General features: G+C 38.9%; 1 protein-coding gene across 1 annotated transcript in view; it reads right to left on the reverse strand.

The window, feature by feature from the left end:
- The window catches only part of hectd2 (HECT domain containing 2), a 110,116-nt gene that overhangs the window by 82,616 nt on the left and 8,840 nt on the right, over positions 1-18,660 (reverse strand). Inside the window, exon 2 of the mRNA XM_043712450.2 lies at positions 10,762-10,891. Within this exon, the coding sequence (XP_043568385.1) occupies positions 10,762-10,891 (130 nt within the window). The remainder of the gene's footprint in view (positions 1-10,761; positions 10,892-18,660) is intronic.

Consider the following 18,660-nt stretch of genomic DNA (forward strand, 5'->3'; position numbering starts at 1 on the left):
CCGAACTGGAGACTTTTCCAGCTGATATACTCTTTTCCAGATATAAACATTCATGTGAACAGCAGAGCAAGGCTAAAAAACACATTCCATTCTGGTTACATACAGATAAGAAGATTCACACGGGGAGGTGTGTAATAAGATTCACACGGGACTAAGCAACACCTCCATTCCGGTTAGATTCACACATGTATTGGGACATAATTTTTAACCGTTTCACCACATTCCACTGCTTGGCCCAATACATGTGTTACATTATGATTCACACATGTATTGGGACATAATTTTACACCACACACCTCCTCCCACCAGTGCAGCTGTATTGCTATCCCTCATCAAAACGCTACTCCCCCTCCTATCTTGTCTCCTTTTCTATTCTTCCTGTAGCATTTGTATCCTGGAACATTAAGCTGCCAGTTCTGTCCATCCTGAGCCATGTTTCTGTAATTGCTATGATATCCAAGTCCCATGTTCCTAACCATGCCCTGAGTTCATCTGCCTTCCCTGTTAGACCAAACATGATGCAACTCTCAGTGCATGTTCACTCAAATTGGGATAGTCAGCAGCAGCTACACAGAGTCTGCAGGATTCCAGGTTGTTGGATTTAGCCTTTCGAGCACTGTTACTTTTCAGTTCTCTGCCTTCAAATTGAAGATTCAGGCAGCTTCACTATTGAACAGTGTGGCAAAAATATTTAATTCCAATTCTTTCACTTTCAGGTCTTGAATCTGTGCACAAAGTTTCTGAAGTAAATGTGCGCACTCCTTGGCATGTTCCTCTGTTGTTGTAGATTGTTGATCCTGGAAAAGGTAGGAAGGTGCACTTTTTCAGCTGCATTTGCCTCAGCTTTAATTTGACTTCAAATGATAGCAAAAAGTTGCTTAGACTTTTGCAACTTGACATTGAGCTGAAATAGGTATGGTACCATGTCAACCATGAATACCAAGTTACACAGCCACTTGTGCTCACTCAGCTCAGCCACAGTTCCCCCCACCCTCCCTTTCTTCCATGAAAATGTTCAGTCCTTTCTTCAGTTCGCAAAACGACATCGGCATCTCAGTTCACAAGAGTAAGCTAAATAGTCATATCATGATTCAAGATCTTTCAGTAACTCTTTAAACAGTTAATGCTTGTTACTACTTTCAACATCACATTGATCAAGCCACAGGCACCACATTATTTTCTTGATGACTGAAGCAACGGCATACAATCAGCTTGGATCAAGTGAAGTGACACATCTCTTTCTTGAAAGGAGCAACTAATCCCTTCTGAAATCCAATCATGACTGGAGCACCATCAGTAGTAAAACCCATTAACTTTTCCAATGATAGCCGAAGCTGTACACTGCCGATGCAATGCTCTCAAAAAGGCATTGGCAGATGGTGTTAGCCATTTTCCCAGCTGACTGCAATAAGAGGACACTGCACCCACGTTAGCCAGCCTGGGATGGGGAGATAGCTCCACAGGTCAGTGCTACCTTTACCATCAAAATGGACAGCAAGTGCTACAAACATCTGCGCTCCACATGGATTGGTAGCACTGTCTTCTCCCTGCTACCTCACACTTACAGAACCATCACTCTCTTAATTCTATCACTGCATCTCGCTAAGAGTGAAGGACCACAGCCCACAACATTGCATGCATTATGTCCTCTCAAGGGCTCAGAGTCATCACAGACTCTACAACTAGTAACCTTTCCTTCCCTCTGTCTTTCCTGCTCAGTCACTGGGAGTACCTCATTCTTCTCCTGCTCAGGCATGATCAGTAACTACTCACACAATCACTTCCATCAAACTCAATCCTTCCCTGTGTCTCATTGCAACTAACACTGGTCCATATCCAGGCTGACAGGGCCAAGATAGGCCAGTGCATTGGGAGCTTAGTCATACAAGCTAGGAAAGATAAAACACTTATGCTGATAGGACAGCAACGACCAATCAACTCAGTAAGTTCCGCTGCTGTCCCCATTACCATCAGAACCAACTCATCTATAACTTGCACAACCTTTTATTCATCTTCTTCATATAATTGCACTTCTCTTCTCTTACGTAGGCATTAGCAGCATGCAGCAAACCTTCACACTAAAGAGATCTGTACCAGACACAGCTTCACCATCCAGCTCTAACGAGGAAGCCCATTCAACCTTCAGAAGGTGCAGTGGTAAAACTTTCACTTGCACCCTCTACCAACTCAGACACTTTCCACTTCAGTGGGTACTGTATCTAGATTAGATTTGTATGCCCAATCTGGTCTGCATGTTACTGACATATGTCTGCAGGTGGTCATGGTAGAAATGTCGAGGTCTCTGGTACATGGGGCTATGGGGACCACACATCTGCTTAGCCCAGGCAGAAAATGAGTTCATGTATTTTGTCATCAAAGACTTGGTCAATCTGCAACGACATGCGCAAAAACATCAGGCAGGTGTTCCAAAGACTTTTGGTAAGATAGAATGAAAGATGGACAAGTCTACCAACATTTTCATTACTGTGTTGTCTCTAGCATGTGATTGGCTACCTCCATGACAATGGTGGTGACTATACTGGAAAAGAGGTCCATTAACATTTAATGGCCACCAGATACACACTCAGATGCCATCAATTTAGCCATGGGTGTGGACCATGAAGAGATGAAAGGAGGATAAGGAATATCAATCTCACTTGAGGTGCCACTTCCAAACAGGAAGACTTAGATCTCCTGGAAGCTTTTCCTCAGGACAATCCAAATGTGCTGCCACCATAGTTCCTCCTGCTCATGATCTCAAAGTCTGCAACAGTACAAGGGGAGATGCGAGAGTAACAGTGACCTGCTTGAGCCCTTCTTTGAGAGCTTCTAGTCCCATTCTATTCACTACAAAGTCCTACCTTACTATCCGTAATTGCCCCCATCACAGTGACCATTCTCTCCATAAACTGATACAATGAAGTCCATCCCATATGTCGCCTGCTTGCTTTCCCCAGGATGTAACAGACTACTTCAATAAGCCCCGGATTATTAGCGATCCAACTCCTGTATATGACCCTACCCCCCAAGACTGATCTCTCACAGCCATCCTGAACAGCCTTTTCTAATCCCCAGAATTCTAACACTTCACTGTGACTAACAGTAACAGACTGTAACAGTACAGATTCCTAGACCACGTAGGACCGAGCACCTCATGGACTGTCGCCCTGAACTGTAAGTGGACCAGCCCTTTGAGTGTGACACTGCCCCTTGACTGATTGGAATCCACCTTCACCCCACTAAAACTCTCATCCCTTTTTACTTTCACACATCACTATTACCTCCAAACACAATCCATTCCGTTTGCTGAATCGGCTACTGACAAATACTGCAGCTCTTCTGTTGCCACAACTTGCCATGTCCTCTTTGACTGAAACATTTATTCTTCAGTGCTCCTCAGTGCCACTGGTCCTTCTGCTCTAAAATAGTTATATCAGGGGAGGGGGGTCTGCCATCCTCAAAAGTTGTACTAAAGATCTTGTGTTCTCGAAAGTAAGCAAAGATAAAGCAGATGCCTGGCTCCTTGTCAGCAGTAAAAATTCTGTGCAGATCCATCTGATGCCTAGCTGTCCCTCAGTGCTAAACAATTTGCTAGAAGCATGTAAATCCTCACTGTTGCTTAGCTCCAAAGTGTATGCCTGAAATGCCTGAACTGATGCTGAGTTGGGACAAGACCAAGTATGATGTTGAGAGTCTGGTGATTTCCTAATACTGAGATGTATGGTGTGTGTCCATTAATCATGAAGGTACCCTGAAGAAACTAGATAGCCAGCACAAACATTCCATAAGCTGCAGTGGATACTGATGAGACAAGGTGCCAGGTACCTGCTCGCTTTTACCACTTTTAGTAGCTTCTTTTTGCACTGTTGATTCTTGGTTGCAGAGAGGAAAACTAGAAGTGTGATGTTAATATGATGAGTTGGGCCATGAGTGAGATGAAAATACATGGAAATACACTTCTCACTACCTAACAGCAAGCTTCTGAACTTATCATCCAAGGAATTAAGGCAGGTATGCTTTTCTCAACAGCAAGAATCAGTTTTGAATTGGTTAAGTCATCTCGTTTGCCATTCCCACTAAGAGGGGAAACTTCCAACCAAAATTTATCTATGGTTTTCCTTTTCTGCTTGAGTATGTTGTGTATTTTCCTATGGTTTTATGTACTTATTGTCCATTTATGCAGCATGTAATTTTTAATACACCCTCTTTTCCCTCTCACACGAAGAGCTAAAGAAATATTTGAGATTCACAATTTCTGTGACACCAGAAATCTTCCTCTGAAAACTAAAGGATCAATTATGCCCGCATAGTACTAAATTGAGGGAAAACAGAATTTGGAGATGGAATTTTCCAATTTCAGGCAAACAAATTGTTCTGGTCTGAAGAACAGGGACCAATTCTTAGTGATCAGATGAATGATATTAATGTATCCTAAGCTTAACATGGGCTAATCACGTATATGACTCAGGGAGAATGATAGTCAAGATCTTTATGCTCACGTAAATGTTGTAAAAATGACACTGCAAAATTTAAAAAATGCTTTAAAAAAAAAGAGTAATTTCTGTATTTCAAAGACATATCAGGAGACAATGGAACAAAAAAACCTGGACCCAGGTTGGTAAACAGAGCAGAGATTGTGCTGAGCTAGAAAGTAAACCAGAAATTAATCCCAGATCCATAAAGCTCCAAATCGGCTCAAGGTGAAAACTTTCGTTTGATCAGAGAAAGAACACTAGACTTTGTATGTGACCATATCCAGAAGAGAGAGTACAGAGGCTGGGGACTTGATGCATGCCCTGTTCAACAAATTCAAAATAGTGAAGATCACTATTAATAACTTATAGGTCAAAAACATAGAATGTAAGGAAAACAAAAAGTTAAAAATTATAATAACTATAAAAATAGGCTATTTCTTGTTCTGTGGAATCAGTTGTTAGAATGACATTGAAATGGGGACTGTGAGATCACATGATTCGCACAGACTAATCAATATTGGAAATAATTTATATTATATTCTTACTGGTCATTGTTTAATATGCAGTGAGAATAGATATCTATTATCAGAATTAATAAATTACAATTGTGAGATTGTTACCTCTTCAATTATTCTTGAACATTTTGTTTCAGCAGACAGTCTGAAACGATTGATAACGTTTAGGCAGAGAAGTTTGGAAGGTTAGCAATTTAGCAACTTTATAAAAACGTCTCTTTTAGTTTTTCTGTATTTTTAAATTGCGAATTGAATTAGGAAAAAGGCATGCTTTACAACAAAGGATTGAAGAAGAAATTGATTTATTTTTAGAAAGAAACTGAAACGCTTATTTGTGTTTACACTGCTAATTTGCTTAACCAGTGGGGGTGGCTTTTTGTAGGCAGGCAGTACCAAAGGGTGTATATAAAGTAAGATTTAGCCAGAAAGATTATTGATTGATTTGTAGAATTGTGATCAGAGGCCACCAGCCTGACAACAACTATCTGATTGACTTGTGTAGCCGAACAGTTTGTGGATATGAACAATACTGGCAGAAGTTTTCATACTACTAAAAGGGCACATGGTATGTTTTTCTTTTTAGTAAAATACCTAAAGCCTGAAGTAAGCCAGTTTATTTTTCCTCACAAGTTGCTGTATGCTGCAACCTTTAAATCATTAACTAAGAAACTTTGCAGTTAGTGTAATAATTGCCTGAGTCTCTTACAAAGCAGTGAAAAGAACCTGGAGAAGAGAATTTGAAGAGAACATCCCGGTAAGGAAAAGGGTAATCTCAGTAAACCTTGTGGACTGGGGCCATTAAACCTTTTCCCCCAGTTTCTTTTTAAATGCTCCACCCATAATACCAATGTTTTTGTGTACACACAGGTGTATGTGCACGCGGGAGAGGGTGGTATTAGATAGAGGTTAGAGTTTTAACTGGTAAAGCTATATGCCGACAGTTCATCGTTGTTCAGTTGTAGTTGAAAAACATTTATTTATAATCAGTAGTGGTAAGTAAAGAAACCTTGTCTGTGGTTTCTATTAGCATGGAACTATCTGACAGACAAATTGGGACTTGCTATACTTCAAGAATAATGTGAAATGATTTTCTGTGCTATACCCCAGCTAGGTGTGACAAAGATAGAGCAGAAAGGTCTTCTTTTTAAACAATGCTGAATTGTCATAGTACATTAAATTCCTAATAACAACCAACAAACAGCTGAGAGGACATACACAGTGTTTGCACGTGCATGAAACATATACAAGATAAATAAACTTTGGGTCCCTTTACTAATCCACCAGCTACACAGTATGCTTAACTGTGACAGCTAAATGAATCAACCTCTCCAGCATCTCAAAAAGCTTGCTTACAAAGTGTTACAAAAAAATACTCTGAATTTCAGAAAGATTTCAGAATGCGAAGAAGGAAAGCAAGCTTAGGTACATTGTGTTTCAATTAGTTTTCAAGAACAGCTGATACAGAATAGTTTAAAGGATATTCAGAGATTCATCTAATTTAAGGCCCATCTCAACTTTAAAAGTTACAAATAAAATTGAAGATTAAAATTTACTTATTTCTGTCACTAAACTAATTGTTTAATGATAACCTCATCTATCCTCTGCAGCCTCAGAATGCAATTGTACTAATATTAAAATGAAAACAGTTTCTATGTGGGCATTTCAAATTTCCTAACTTAAACCTGGACATATAGCCATTCGGATGGAATCTATGACTGCAAGTGAATTGAAACAATGGACTAAACCCTCTGGTTCGCCAGAGACCAGGCTGAAATGTGCACTGCGACACTGTTTTAAGTCTCTGACTCTGATTACAGGTCAGAGACTTAGAACAGTTCCACATTATTTATCTGGATAGTTAGCCAGGTGAAACAGATTAAAATTATAACTAGATAATCCAATCCCTCAATCACTTTCAACCACCACACCAGAATTTCTCACTACTTCTCCCAAATCCCCGAAAACGCCCCCAATTTGATACTCCACCCAGTCGGACTAGGATCTAGTCCGTCCAAATTGACCTGCCTCACTAACCCTACCCATTCACAAACATTCAAAGAGTGGATCTTGAAATTTACTATAGCTAATGCCATAAAAAAACAGGTGTGTGTCTGGTCTTTTTACAGTTTTACTGTGCTCCGATGCAAGTCTCTGAGGGACACTGCTGTATACATTTGTGAGCAAGCTGTAATCGGAAGATCTAACAAAAAATGAGCAGCAGTACTGAATAATGAAAACAATGAGTGCGACTGCAATTCTCTTGTCATTTCTATTGCTTGAAAGATTTGATGTAATAAATTTTGATCATTAGGTTTCACGACTTGAGGCTTCACAAGGGTGATGTGATCTTAGCTAATGGGACAATCTGTAAATAGAAATTGGAGGAGTAGGAGGATAATGCAAGAGTAGCACCCAGATTCAGTGAAGGATCACTGGATTTATTGCTGATAGCAGGAGAGTATACTTCTCTCTATTAAAGTTAGGATAATTTCTGCTGCTCCATCCAAGAAAGCAATTTTCAATTCAGCTGAAGAGGTAAGCAACAGGAGCATTGTGCCTAGGTCTTGGAAGCAGTGTAGGAGACAGTTTAATGATCTAATGCGATCAGGAAAAATGAGTGCATTTGCTGATTCATCTACATCCTACATCATTCCATTCATCTACATCATTTCCATTACTCTGTATTATGAGCACACTCCATCTCATGACTCCGCAATTACACTAAACATTCAGCACCACCAACCTACACCTTCGATAGACTTGATCACTTCCCATTCACCATGTAGTATCATTCTACATCTTATTGAAGCTCTATCACAATTCCACTCCATTTTCTAAAAAGTCCTTATGGAACTGTTTAGTACTTGTATTTACTTATAGACAATGAATAAAATATGTTTTAAATTAATAAAAATCTTACACAAAGGGTGGGGGAGTCTAGAACTAGAGGGCATAAGTTTAGGGTGAGAGGGGAAAGATATAAAAGAGACTTAAGAGGCAACTTTTTCACTCAGAGGGTGGTACATGTATGGAATGAGCTGTCAGACGAAGTGGTGGAGGCTGGTACAATTGCAACATTTAAAAGACATTTGGATGGGTATATGAATAGGAAGGATTTGGAGGGATATGGGCCAGGTGCTGGTAGGTGGGACTAGATTGGGTTGGGATATCTGGTCGGCATGGACGAGTTAGACCAAAGGGTCTGTTTCCTTGCTGTACATCTCTATGACTCTATAACTCTAGGTTCTCCATAAAGCCACAAGAACAGAATTAGAAGATCATTGGGCCCAACAAGTCTGCTCCACCATTCATTCAATCGCGTTCGATATGTTTCTCAATCTCACTCTCTTGCCTTACTAATCTTACTAATCAAAAACTTATCTTTCTCTGGCTTAAAGACACTCAATGACTCACTTAACAGCCTTCTGCAGTAATGAGTTCCACAGAATAACCATCCTCTAGCTGAAGAAATTCCTTCTCATCTCACTTCTAAAGGATTGTCTCTTCCCTTGGAATCTGTGCGATCGGGTCCTAGTCTCTCCCACTAGTGGAGATATCTTCTCCCATGTTCACCATATCCAGTTCTCTCAGTAGTCTGTAAGTTGCAATCAGTTGCTCCCTCATCCTTGTAAACTACATCGAGTACAAACCCAGAGTCCTCAACCACGCCTTATATAACAAGCTCTTTGTCCGTGGCATGATTCTTGTAAATCTCCTCTGCACCCCTTCCAATGCCAACACATCCTTCCTTAGTTATGGGGCCCAAAACTGCTCACAATATTCCAAATATGGTCTGACCAGAGCCTTATACAGCCTCAGCACTGCATCTCTGTTCTTGTATTCTTGAAATGATGCTAAAATAGTATTTTGCCTTCCTAACTGCCAACTCAACTCTTAATATTAAGAGAATCGTGAACTAGGACTCCTAAATCCCTTTGTGCTTCAGATTTCCAAAGCCTTTAACCCATTTAGAAAATAGTCTGTGCCTCTGTTCACCCTACCGAAGTGCATAACCTCATACTTTCCCACACTGTATTCCACATGTCACTTCTTTGCCCACTTTCCTATCCTGTCCAAGTCCTTCTGCAGCTTCTCCACATCCTAAATATTGCCTGCCCCTCCACCTATCTTTGTGTCATCTGCATTCTTAGCAACAATGCCCTCAGTTCCTTTATCCAGATCATAAATGTATAATGCAAAGAGTTGTGATCCTAACACTGACCTCTGCAGAATTCTGCACGTCATTGGCTGCTGTCCTGAAAAAGACCCCTTTGTCCCCACTCTCTGTCTTTTGCCAGTCAATCACTCCTCTAACCATGCCAGTACCTTGCCCCTAACACCATGGGCTCTTATCTTATTTAACGGCCTCCTTTGGTAATAGGCCTTTTCGAAATCCAAATATATCACATCCACTGGCTCTTTGTCTAACTTGCTCATCATCTCCTCAAAAGAATTATAATAGATTTGTCAGGCATGACCTCCCCTTGATAAAGCAGTGCTGACTCAGCCATACTTTACCATGCACTTCCACGTACTCCACAATCTCATCCTAAATAATGGACTCTAAAATCTTATCAATAATTGAGGTCAGGCTAACCAGGCCTAACCAGTTTTGTGTCTTCTGCCTCCCTCCCTTCTTAAACAGGGGTGCAACATTAGCCATATTCTAGTTCTCCAGTTCTTCTTCTTAAAAGACTATGCATTTGGGTGAATACCCCATCTTCACTCACTGAGTGCAAGGAAAAGAACTGGACGTGCTGCCAAAGATCACTGAAGGATATAGGATTTCCTAGCAATAAGTCATGATTTGGAGGAGCCGGTGTTGGGCTGGGGTCAGCAAAGCTAAAAATCACAACATCAGTTTATAGTCCAATAGGTTTATTTGGAGGCACTAGCTTTCGAAGCGCTGCTTCTTCATCAGGTGGTTGACTGATGAAGAAGCAGCACTTCAAAAGCTAGAGCCTCCAAATAAACCTGTTGAACTATAACCTGATATTGTGCGATTTTTAACTAGAAATACGTTATACACCTGTATTCCTCTCAGTCAAATGTGATACTTCATATTTTCTTCGCCTGTTTTGCAGAGAAACCTTTATGCTTCTGAGTTGTTTACTTCGAGTACATAAATTATGGTAGATTTTTCTACTTAATTATAAATAAGATTGAATAAAAATCTATATATACACAATGTGGCATCAAAATTGGAAATGAATTACTATTTATATTCCTTGGGCCAACTACCTTTGGCCTTCAACCTGACTTTGCACAAGCATTGCTTTTGATGCTGACTTGGGCATGTCTGACACCACAGGAAATTAAACAGTACTGTAAAAATCTTAACATTTGTGTACACTTCCTCACTTTCTTCATTATAAATTCCCAGTCTATTTTTGAGGCATCCTTAGGATCTCATTCTTGGAGTAATTAGAACGTTACTTAACAAATAGAGTCAAATACATGCAGTTCAGATAGACTGGAATATCAATGTACTGTACTCTGATAAAATCAGTCATACCCATTCTAATTCTTCACGACTTCCCATACACAAGGACATTCAGCTCAGTCAGCCTAATCAACTATTCACTTAGATTATGGCTAATCTTTTGAGAGCCACGAGACTCTTGCACTCAGCAAGTTTCTGAATATTGAATTAATTATAAACACATATCCATCATAGTTGCAAAAATGATGTCAAACTGATAAAAACATATATGAATACATCCTCACAACAAACAGAAATCAACATTACTCTGGAACATGAATTCAATTACCACGTTTGGCATTTGGCAAGACAGGTTTTGAGGGAGAACTGATGCCAGCAATGGTTTCTTGCTTCTGGTTGATGGTAGAGATAAAGGTGCTAAAAGTTGGAAATTGGACTTTGGATCCTCTTTCACTTCCCTGCAATAAGACAAGATGTACTGATTAAAAATAGTTTTAAAAATCTGTAATAATTATTACCAATGAGGGAATCATTAGTGATTGATAACACTCACAAATAGTTAAAACACAAGTTACAAATAAAGCTACTCCCCATATGAATTATAATGGACATACACTGGTGGTCATCTGAAGACACAAGCAACTAAAAAATGTTCATTCCAATAAAACGTGAAGAAATATGGCACAAAATGCAATATAATATTAAACTAATCACAACCATATACTGTATCACATTTGTTCTGCTGTCTGTGTCTCTTTCTTTTAACAACTGTTATTGGAAATAATGGATGCCAGAAAGTGAGATTACAACGAAAATCCAAACTAAGGGTTCACAGAAATTCAGAAAATGCCTTTGAGCTAAAAATTGATTTAGAAAAAGTGAGTCAAGCTGTATTTAAAACTGATAAATTACCTGATTCTATGGGATGCATTTACAGGTACTGAGGAATTAACGGATGAAAATTGCAGAAATAATGTCTGTAATCTTCCAATCCTCCTGAGATATAGGAGTGGCCCCAAGAGGTTTAGGGAAACTTTAAATATTATGTCCTTCATCAAAAGCAATTCTAGGCCAGACATTCAGTTTAACACAGCAGTGAGAAAGCTTTTTAAGATAATAATCTGGAGAAATTAACAGCCACTTAGACAAGAATGGATTGCATTAGGAAAGGCATCATGGATTTGTTAAGAACTAATTGGATTCAACTAATTTTTTTTAAATGAGTTGATAGCAGGGCCAGTGCAACCATGCAACCAAAGTAGATAGTTACCTTGAGCAGCAGGTTTTGAAGGATGGAGGGAATTGGATGAGCTATTCATGAAATGACACAAATAATCATCAGCTTCCATTTATATTCACTGATTTACATCCACATACTCTGACAGACATGAAGATTTACATGAATTTACATTGCAGTATTTTGCAAAATTCATATTTCCCATCATGTTTAAATACTTTCAGAAATTTGTACATCCACATAGTTATCACAAGATTATTTCACGACCAGTAAATAATTTGTGATGATTATGATTTTATAAAATTGTGTATAAAATCGTCTAGTAACTTGCAGGAACACAACATTATGCCATGTGAAACATTTTACACGTTATAAAATGAGAATTTCTTCAAGCACATATGTGAAAAGTATAAAATTAGTAAAACATTGTCTTCGTACAAGTAAACCAAATCTGTAATTATAAATGCAGAATTTTATTCTTAATAATGCACAATATTAACTTTCAAATGTGGCACTAAGTTTCAACTAGGGCATCTAATACTCCCACAATGGCCCAGAGTAATAGAGTTCATATAGCTGCTATAGTGTATATGGGCATCTAAAAGTGGCTTTGATAAAGTTTCCAGCACTTGGCATAAGATATTACTTTGAATGTGATGGCGACAGATTCAATTATGGATTTCAAAGGGGAATTGGATAACTATCTAAAGAGAAAATGAAGTGCAGGACGAAAGAGAAAAACAAGTGAGACTAGCTAAGTTGCTCTTTCAGAAGGCTGTAAAGGAATGGTAGACCAAACTGTCCTCTTCTGTGTGGTTACCATGGTTCTGTATTGGCTCTTGGTATCTTATCACACACTAACAATTCATAGAATTCCCTAAGACTTGCATTTCATAAACCTTGCTCCATCTCCCTTTGTACAATGATAGAAAATAAAAACAAGGTAGAGCTAAGATAGTAATCAAAAGAACTGTTATGAGGGTGGGAGGAGGGGGCAATACACTGAAGGCAATTGATTCCTTTTGATTACAAAAAAGAATAAAACTATAAATTTTGAACTACAGCAGGATTAATTTTAAAAAGAAAGTAAACAACGCAACTGTATACATGAGCTCAATAATATCTAATACAGTAATAGTGCAAGGATGTTGTATTGTGATTGCCAACTCTCTAGGACTGATTAGGAATAGGAATAGATTCTTGACCTCCTTGGCAGTGCTATCAGTGACCTAAGCGTGTTAGCCCATATCCCATTTGTAACTTCAGCAATGTGACTATAAAATCTATTGCATAGTCACGAGACAGTTCTATTCTGCATATTGGCTTGGTCTCTTCTAGAAGTTTGTGGCCTGTATTGGTTTCCTTTTACAAGTGACTTATATCTGAGTCACTTGGGATGGCACAGCGGCTCAGTGATTAGCACTGCTACCTTACACCACGGACACGAGTGCAATTCCAGACTTGGGCAACTGTCTCTGGGCTTTGTCCAGATGCTGTCTCTTCCTCCCACAGTCCAAAGATGTGCAGGTTTGGGAACTGGCCATGCTAAATTGCCCACGGTGTCCAGGGATGTGCAGGCAAGGTGGATTAGCCATGGAAAATGCTGGGTTATAGAGATAAGGTAGGGGACTGGGTCTGGGTGGGATGCTCTTCAGAGGATCAATGTGAACCCAATTGGATGAATGGCCTGCTTCCAGACTCTAGGGATTCTATGATACTATGATCTTACTGTGGTAGGTTTCAGCAAACTGTACATAATACTGTTCATAATAAGTACATCTCTTATTAGTACAGAACCGTTCATCCTTTTTCTCATATTCTCTTGCACGTGACTACTTACGTCACTATTACAGCTCATGGTATATATCACCTTCACATTGTCATATCCATTTTTAATATATTGCAATAAGGTGCAGAAAGTACTCCAATTTTATTTGAATTCAGTAACAAAAGCTCAATGTTGGTAATATGTTGTTACTCTTATAATTTAAAATGGATAGAATTACAGAAAGTAAATTAGACTCAACAACTTAATAAAATACAACAGGTCTTATACATGAAGGAAAGTATCAGCCTACTTTTTATTGCTCTTTCACCATGATTTGTATAAGTCTGACATTAGCATTCTGTAGTCATTAACCAAATGGATTATCAAACTTTCAGATTTTGTTTAGACATGTCCCAAGGAGATACACGTTTTCCTCCTTAATATTTGTGCCTGTCACTATCTAACAGCGGTCAATAAAAGCCCTAGCAACAGCATCATCTCTGTACATTTAAAACACACCACCATGAAAATACATTTAAAATACTGAGATATACTAGTAGATCCTTATTGTGAAGATACTGTGGCAGACTGGATTGATACTGAGACATTAAAGGGTTAATTTGCTCTGCTGACCTGCAAGAAATTGGATGTCCCGAGGCTAGGATGGCTTACCTCTAACTTACAGGTAGAATTTACATTCCCATCCTTTGTCATTCAGAGCCATTTCCTATGTATTATAAGAACACGACAGTTGGAATTTTGAGTACTCCCTGCAGTTAAAAAATGATTCACACCAGATTTGACCATTAAAGGGATGGCTTACATTATATTGTTTCTGGAAATGAGGTGGTCACTGCATTGTGTCATGAGTGGCATGTGACTGTGGGTTGTCTTGTGGGCATCATTGACTGTGATATAAAGATTTTGTATAAAGGAAGAACTGTTTCCTTTGTTCGAAGAGAGATCCCTTGACATGACTTCGCAAGCATTGCAAGGTGTATTAAAGGATTTCTCCAGAAAGCTTGTACTATACTGTGTTTAATAAATTTTGCTTGTTCACAGAAGTTGGTGTGTTGCAGTTGCTTCAAGTGTGTAAGAATCTCAAAGAAAAAGAACCTAACAACACCATACCACAATTATATTGTGATTTGTCAGTGATTAGTCTATCAAGACTAACTAGTGTATTTGCAACCAAAACACCAACTGCTACCTAGTCTCTGTAGTGGCTGTAACAAGGTCAGCCAGGTGGACCTCATAGGATATTAGTTCCCTGATTGGGGCTATTAAACTGATCCAATTAGGGAACCCTGGCTAACAGATATAAACAGGAGTGTCCTTGCTGGGTTGATGGGGGTCTATATTATATGCACTGTTTTTTATGTAATTGGACTGTCTTGTATGCACAAATGTCATTGTTACTGTTTTGTGGCGATTGAAACTGGGATTTGAGGTTTGCCCTCATCTCCCTGAAAACCGGTTGAGTGATAGGGATTGGGGCCTGGCTTTGCCATTCCTCTCCCTTGTAAAATTGCTGTTTCTCTGTATACAGCTGTTAATGTTAACTGTTTTGTAAACTGTGATTTGTTTAATAAAATATTTTTTAAAAACAGGGTGTCAGAGGTTCAGTTCATTCTGAGAGTTGGCTCTGAGGAAGCTGGACCAGTTTCACGTACTACGCATCTGTAAATAAAGGGCGACTTGGTGATGGGTTACCAGTTTCTGTGGAGTTATTTCAGTCTCCTTGCAACTTTTATGTCAGACAGCAGTTGTAAAGGTATTAAATAAACAAGATAAAATTTTGAAGACTGCTGCCTATGTTGTGTGACTGAATCTTCAAAGGTCAAATTTGTACTGGCAATGCTAATTACCATTAAGTTCAAGGACAAAAACAGAACAGAATTAAATATCAAATAAATATTGCCACAAAAACAAACTTCTGTGGAATGTTCAGTGTATCACAAAGTTATGGCTGGGAGCTGTAGCTTTTAAGAAGCTTGCTGTACCTCATTTCTGACTGATATTAGAAAGTGTGCCCAGAAATGATGCAAAACAACAACTTTTATCACAAATTAACAATTCCACATTGTTTCAAGAATTAGACTGCTTCTATCGATCAAAGTATTCAGCAAAGGCAAATGAGTGTAAGGATTTGCAACATATTAAAATTTTCAGAAATATGGGCTTACATCACACTGATAAAGACCCTGTTTTAAGGAGCAATGCAGTCTCTTAATGTGGACTTGCTTTGAATCCTATTAATCCAGCATCATCTTACTACCAAGTGGTCTTAGTCATTCTAATTCATGAATCTGATTCACTATTTATTTTAATGGGACGAAGATTATTAGCTGTTACATTGTTTCAGTGAAGGAAGAGGCAGAGTGGCAAAACAAAACTTAAGAAATAATGAGATAGCATAAATTGTGGATTAAAATTATATATGCCAGAATTTTCCATGATTTTTGCATCCTGAATTAGGCTTCATAACATTGATGATGTTGATTGCAGTGGTAGCAATACCCCAGGAATCCTGAGGCTAATTTCCCCCCAGTGTCATTACATTAGACCATTAATGAAAGTTAAGTTAGTTCAAAGAGATTTTCTTTATTTCTCTGGCAGTGCTATTGCTGAAAAACTTAATTCCACAAATAAAAAGAAATATGTATCATTGACAGCAGTAATTTTGATATTTTCGAAAAGTGGCTTAATTCCCATATTTGAGTATTTCCTCAATTTGTAGAGTCAAAATAAGTGAGAGAAAATTTGCAAGAAAGCCCATTTTAAATCTGATTCTAGAAGCCAAATCAACATATTGTGCTACAGCTACAAAGGATACTTATCAAACAGTTCACAAAAGAGACAGCAGCGATGACGCAAGTTAAAGTGCTTCATGTTGCCAGCTTCTCATATCCCTAAGACAACACTGGATGAAGCATTTTATTAGCAAAGCTATACCTCACTTTCAGACAGGCAAACAAATATGTGTTCCATATGTCAGTGCATGCTGAGAGATAGGATGTTTACAGGGTGCTTACCTTTTATTCAGTAGGTTTTGACACACTTGTATTTATTTTTCAAATGAATCTTAAACTACAGAAAACAAAAGAACGGCCTAACAATTGAATCACACCATTTCTGTGTTTTCAGCATATGATGAGCGACTAAGGATCCGATATAAGGGGTGGGTAGGGCAATTCCAGAAGTGTTCCAGAATTTGATCAGGCTTCCCCATGGGCATGCTCAGTAGAACTACTTACAAAGTTCATTCTGATATGAATGAAGGGGTCCTAGATGATGATAGGATATTCTCCATGCGGCAAGATATCTCTGACAGGTAGAATATAATTCTGTGCTCAAGGAGACTGGCACCCTTTATTTCCTGTCAGAATTCCTGTACTCATACCCTTGGTGATTCACCTCATGGATCCATCCAGCTTGAAGCCTTTTCCCAGATTACCGTTCCTGGTATCCTTGTAGTATTCTCCACCCCTACCAGCATATGGTACTGGGTAAAGGTTGTTTGAGGTAATTCACTGCCACAAATCCTTCTTTACCTTGGGTCTACTTAGTGATTAGTGATGGAGGATAAACCACTATGGAGTCTCTACAGAAAAGGCACTGTTCTTAGATAACAAGAAGGTTTATATATTATATGTATAACAACATTTGGACAAGTGTAATTATCAACACCTTAGGGAGCTCGCTCCAGAAACATCTGCTCCCTCCAAAAGCTAGAGCAGAATTCGTTGGGCTCAAGTTCTTCAAGTTTTGGCTAAGTGTCAATTTTGAGAAGTTTAATGGACAGTGACTTTTCATATACTCTGCTGCCCAATTTATTAATTATGCATCTATACAATTATACAAATCCCCTTCATGAAATCTGCAGAGGCAGAAGTGGTTGCTGATTCCAACATTCACATCGTAGATGCCATATTTAAACACCAGTCACACATCATTTCAAATGCTGCTCGCCAAGAACCACCCTTACTGTTTTGCTGTACAATCCCAAAAGGCATGGCTGAGACAGGGAAGTTGACACACCTTGCAGATGGGACTTGGACATCCTAACTGATGGAGTGGTGGAGAGGAGGGCTATTCTCTTTCCCAAACCAAAGGAAACCACAGTACTAGACAATGCCATCCTGATCCAAAGTGCATGGTCCATGGTCCAGAGAACACGTAGTAATGACACAAGAAGGTTAATGACAGCATTTTCTCTCTGCTAGTTGTTATGACCCACTCTGGAAAATGTATTGATCCTCAAGCTCCATTATTCCTGGTATTTTCAGAGTTAAATGAACTAATTGAAGCACGCACAGATTTACCTATCCATTGGAATCAAGTTAATAGAAAACACTAACCAGGTTCCTGTACTTGTCAAGAACTGCTGTTTATTACAAATTACAAACTATCAACATACGGCTTTACTGATTAAAGCTCTAATGCTCTTTGAAATACACACACACACACACACACACACACACAAACAAACAAACAACAAAAACTTTGGTTTTATGGATGGATGGAAAACAAGCTGGGAACTGAGTTCAACAGCAACAGTCCACAAGGTTTGCTGTGATGATCTTTTTGACTTGCCTGGCCTTTCTATTTTTCAATTCTCTTTCTCCAGGTCCCTCAATTTGTCCATAGGGCACGCAGCAATTAGTACACTCACTGCAAAGTTTCTTATTTACTAGTTAAAGACAACATCTAGGAACCAGTGAGACAATTAACTGGTTTTCCTCAGGCTTCAGGTATTTTACTGCAGAGAGAAAGTTTCACTCTACCCACCCTTCCAACAGTCTGAAGACTTTTCATTGCATGGTTTATACCCACAAAAGCTGTTCAACTACTCATCAACTAATTAACATGGTCATCAGGCTGATGGTATGTGGCATCCACAACAGGTTATAGTTGTACAAACCAATCAGCTACTTGTTGCCAGCCAAATCTTACGCTACAGAAAACAAAGAACTGTGAATGCTGAAGATCTGAAACCAAACAAAAACCTTTTCAATCCAATGACTCTTTCACAACTATTTAAAATGTTAACTCTGCTTTCTCTCCACAGGTGCTGCCAGACCTCTGTGTTTCTCCAGCAATGTCTGTTTTTATCCAATTTTGTAAAAAACCCTTTAAATGATAGCTGTCTACAAACAGCTTTCCCCCACTGCTCGAACAAAGCAACACTGTAAAGACCACACATAATGTGTGACAATAAC

The sequence above is a fragment of the Chiloscyllium plagiosum genome, unplaced genomic scaffold, assembly GCF_037043375.1.
Source record: "Chiloscyllium plagiosum isolate Xiang-an unplaced genomic scaffold, Cpla_swu_hap1 HiC_scaffold_22, whole genome shotgun sequence".
In the NCBI taxonomy this organism is placed as follows: domain Eukaryota; kingdom Metazoa; phylum Chordata; class Chondrichthyes; order Orectolobiformes; family Hemiscylliidae; genus Chiloscyllium; species Chiloscyllium plagiosum.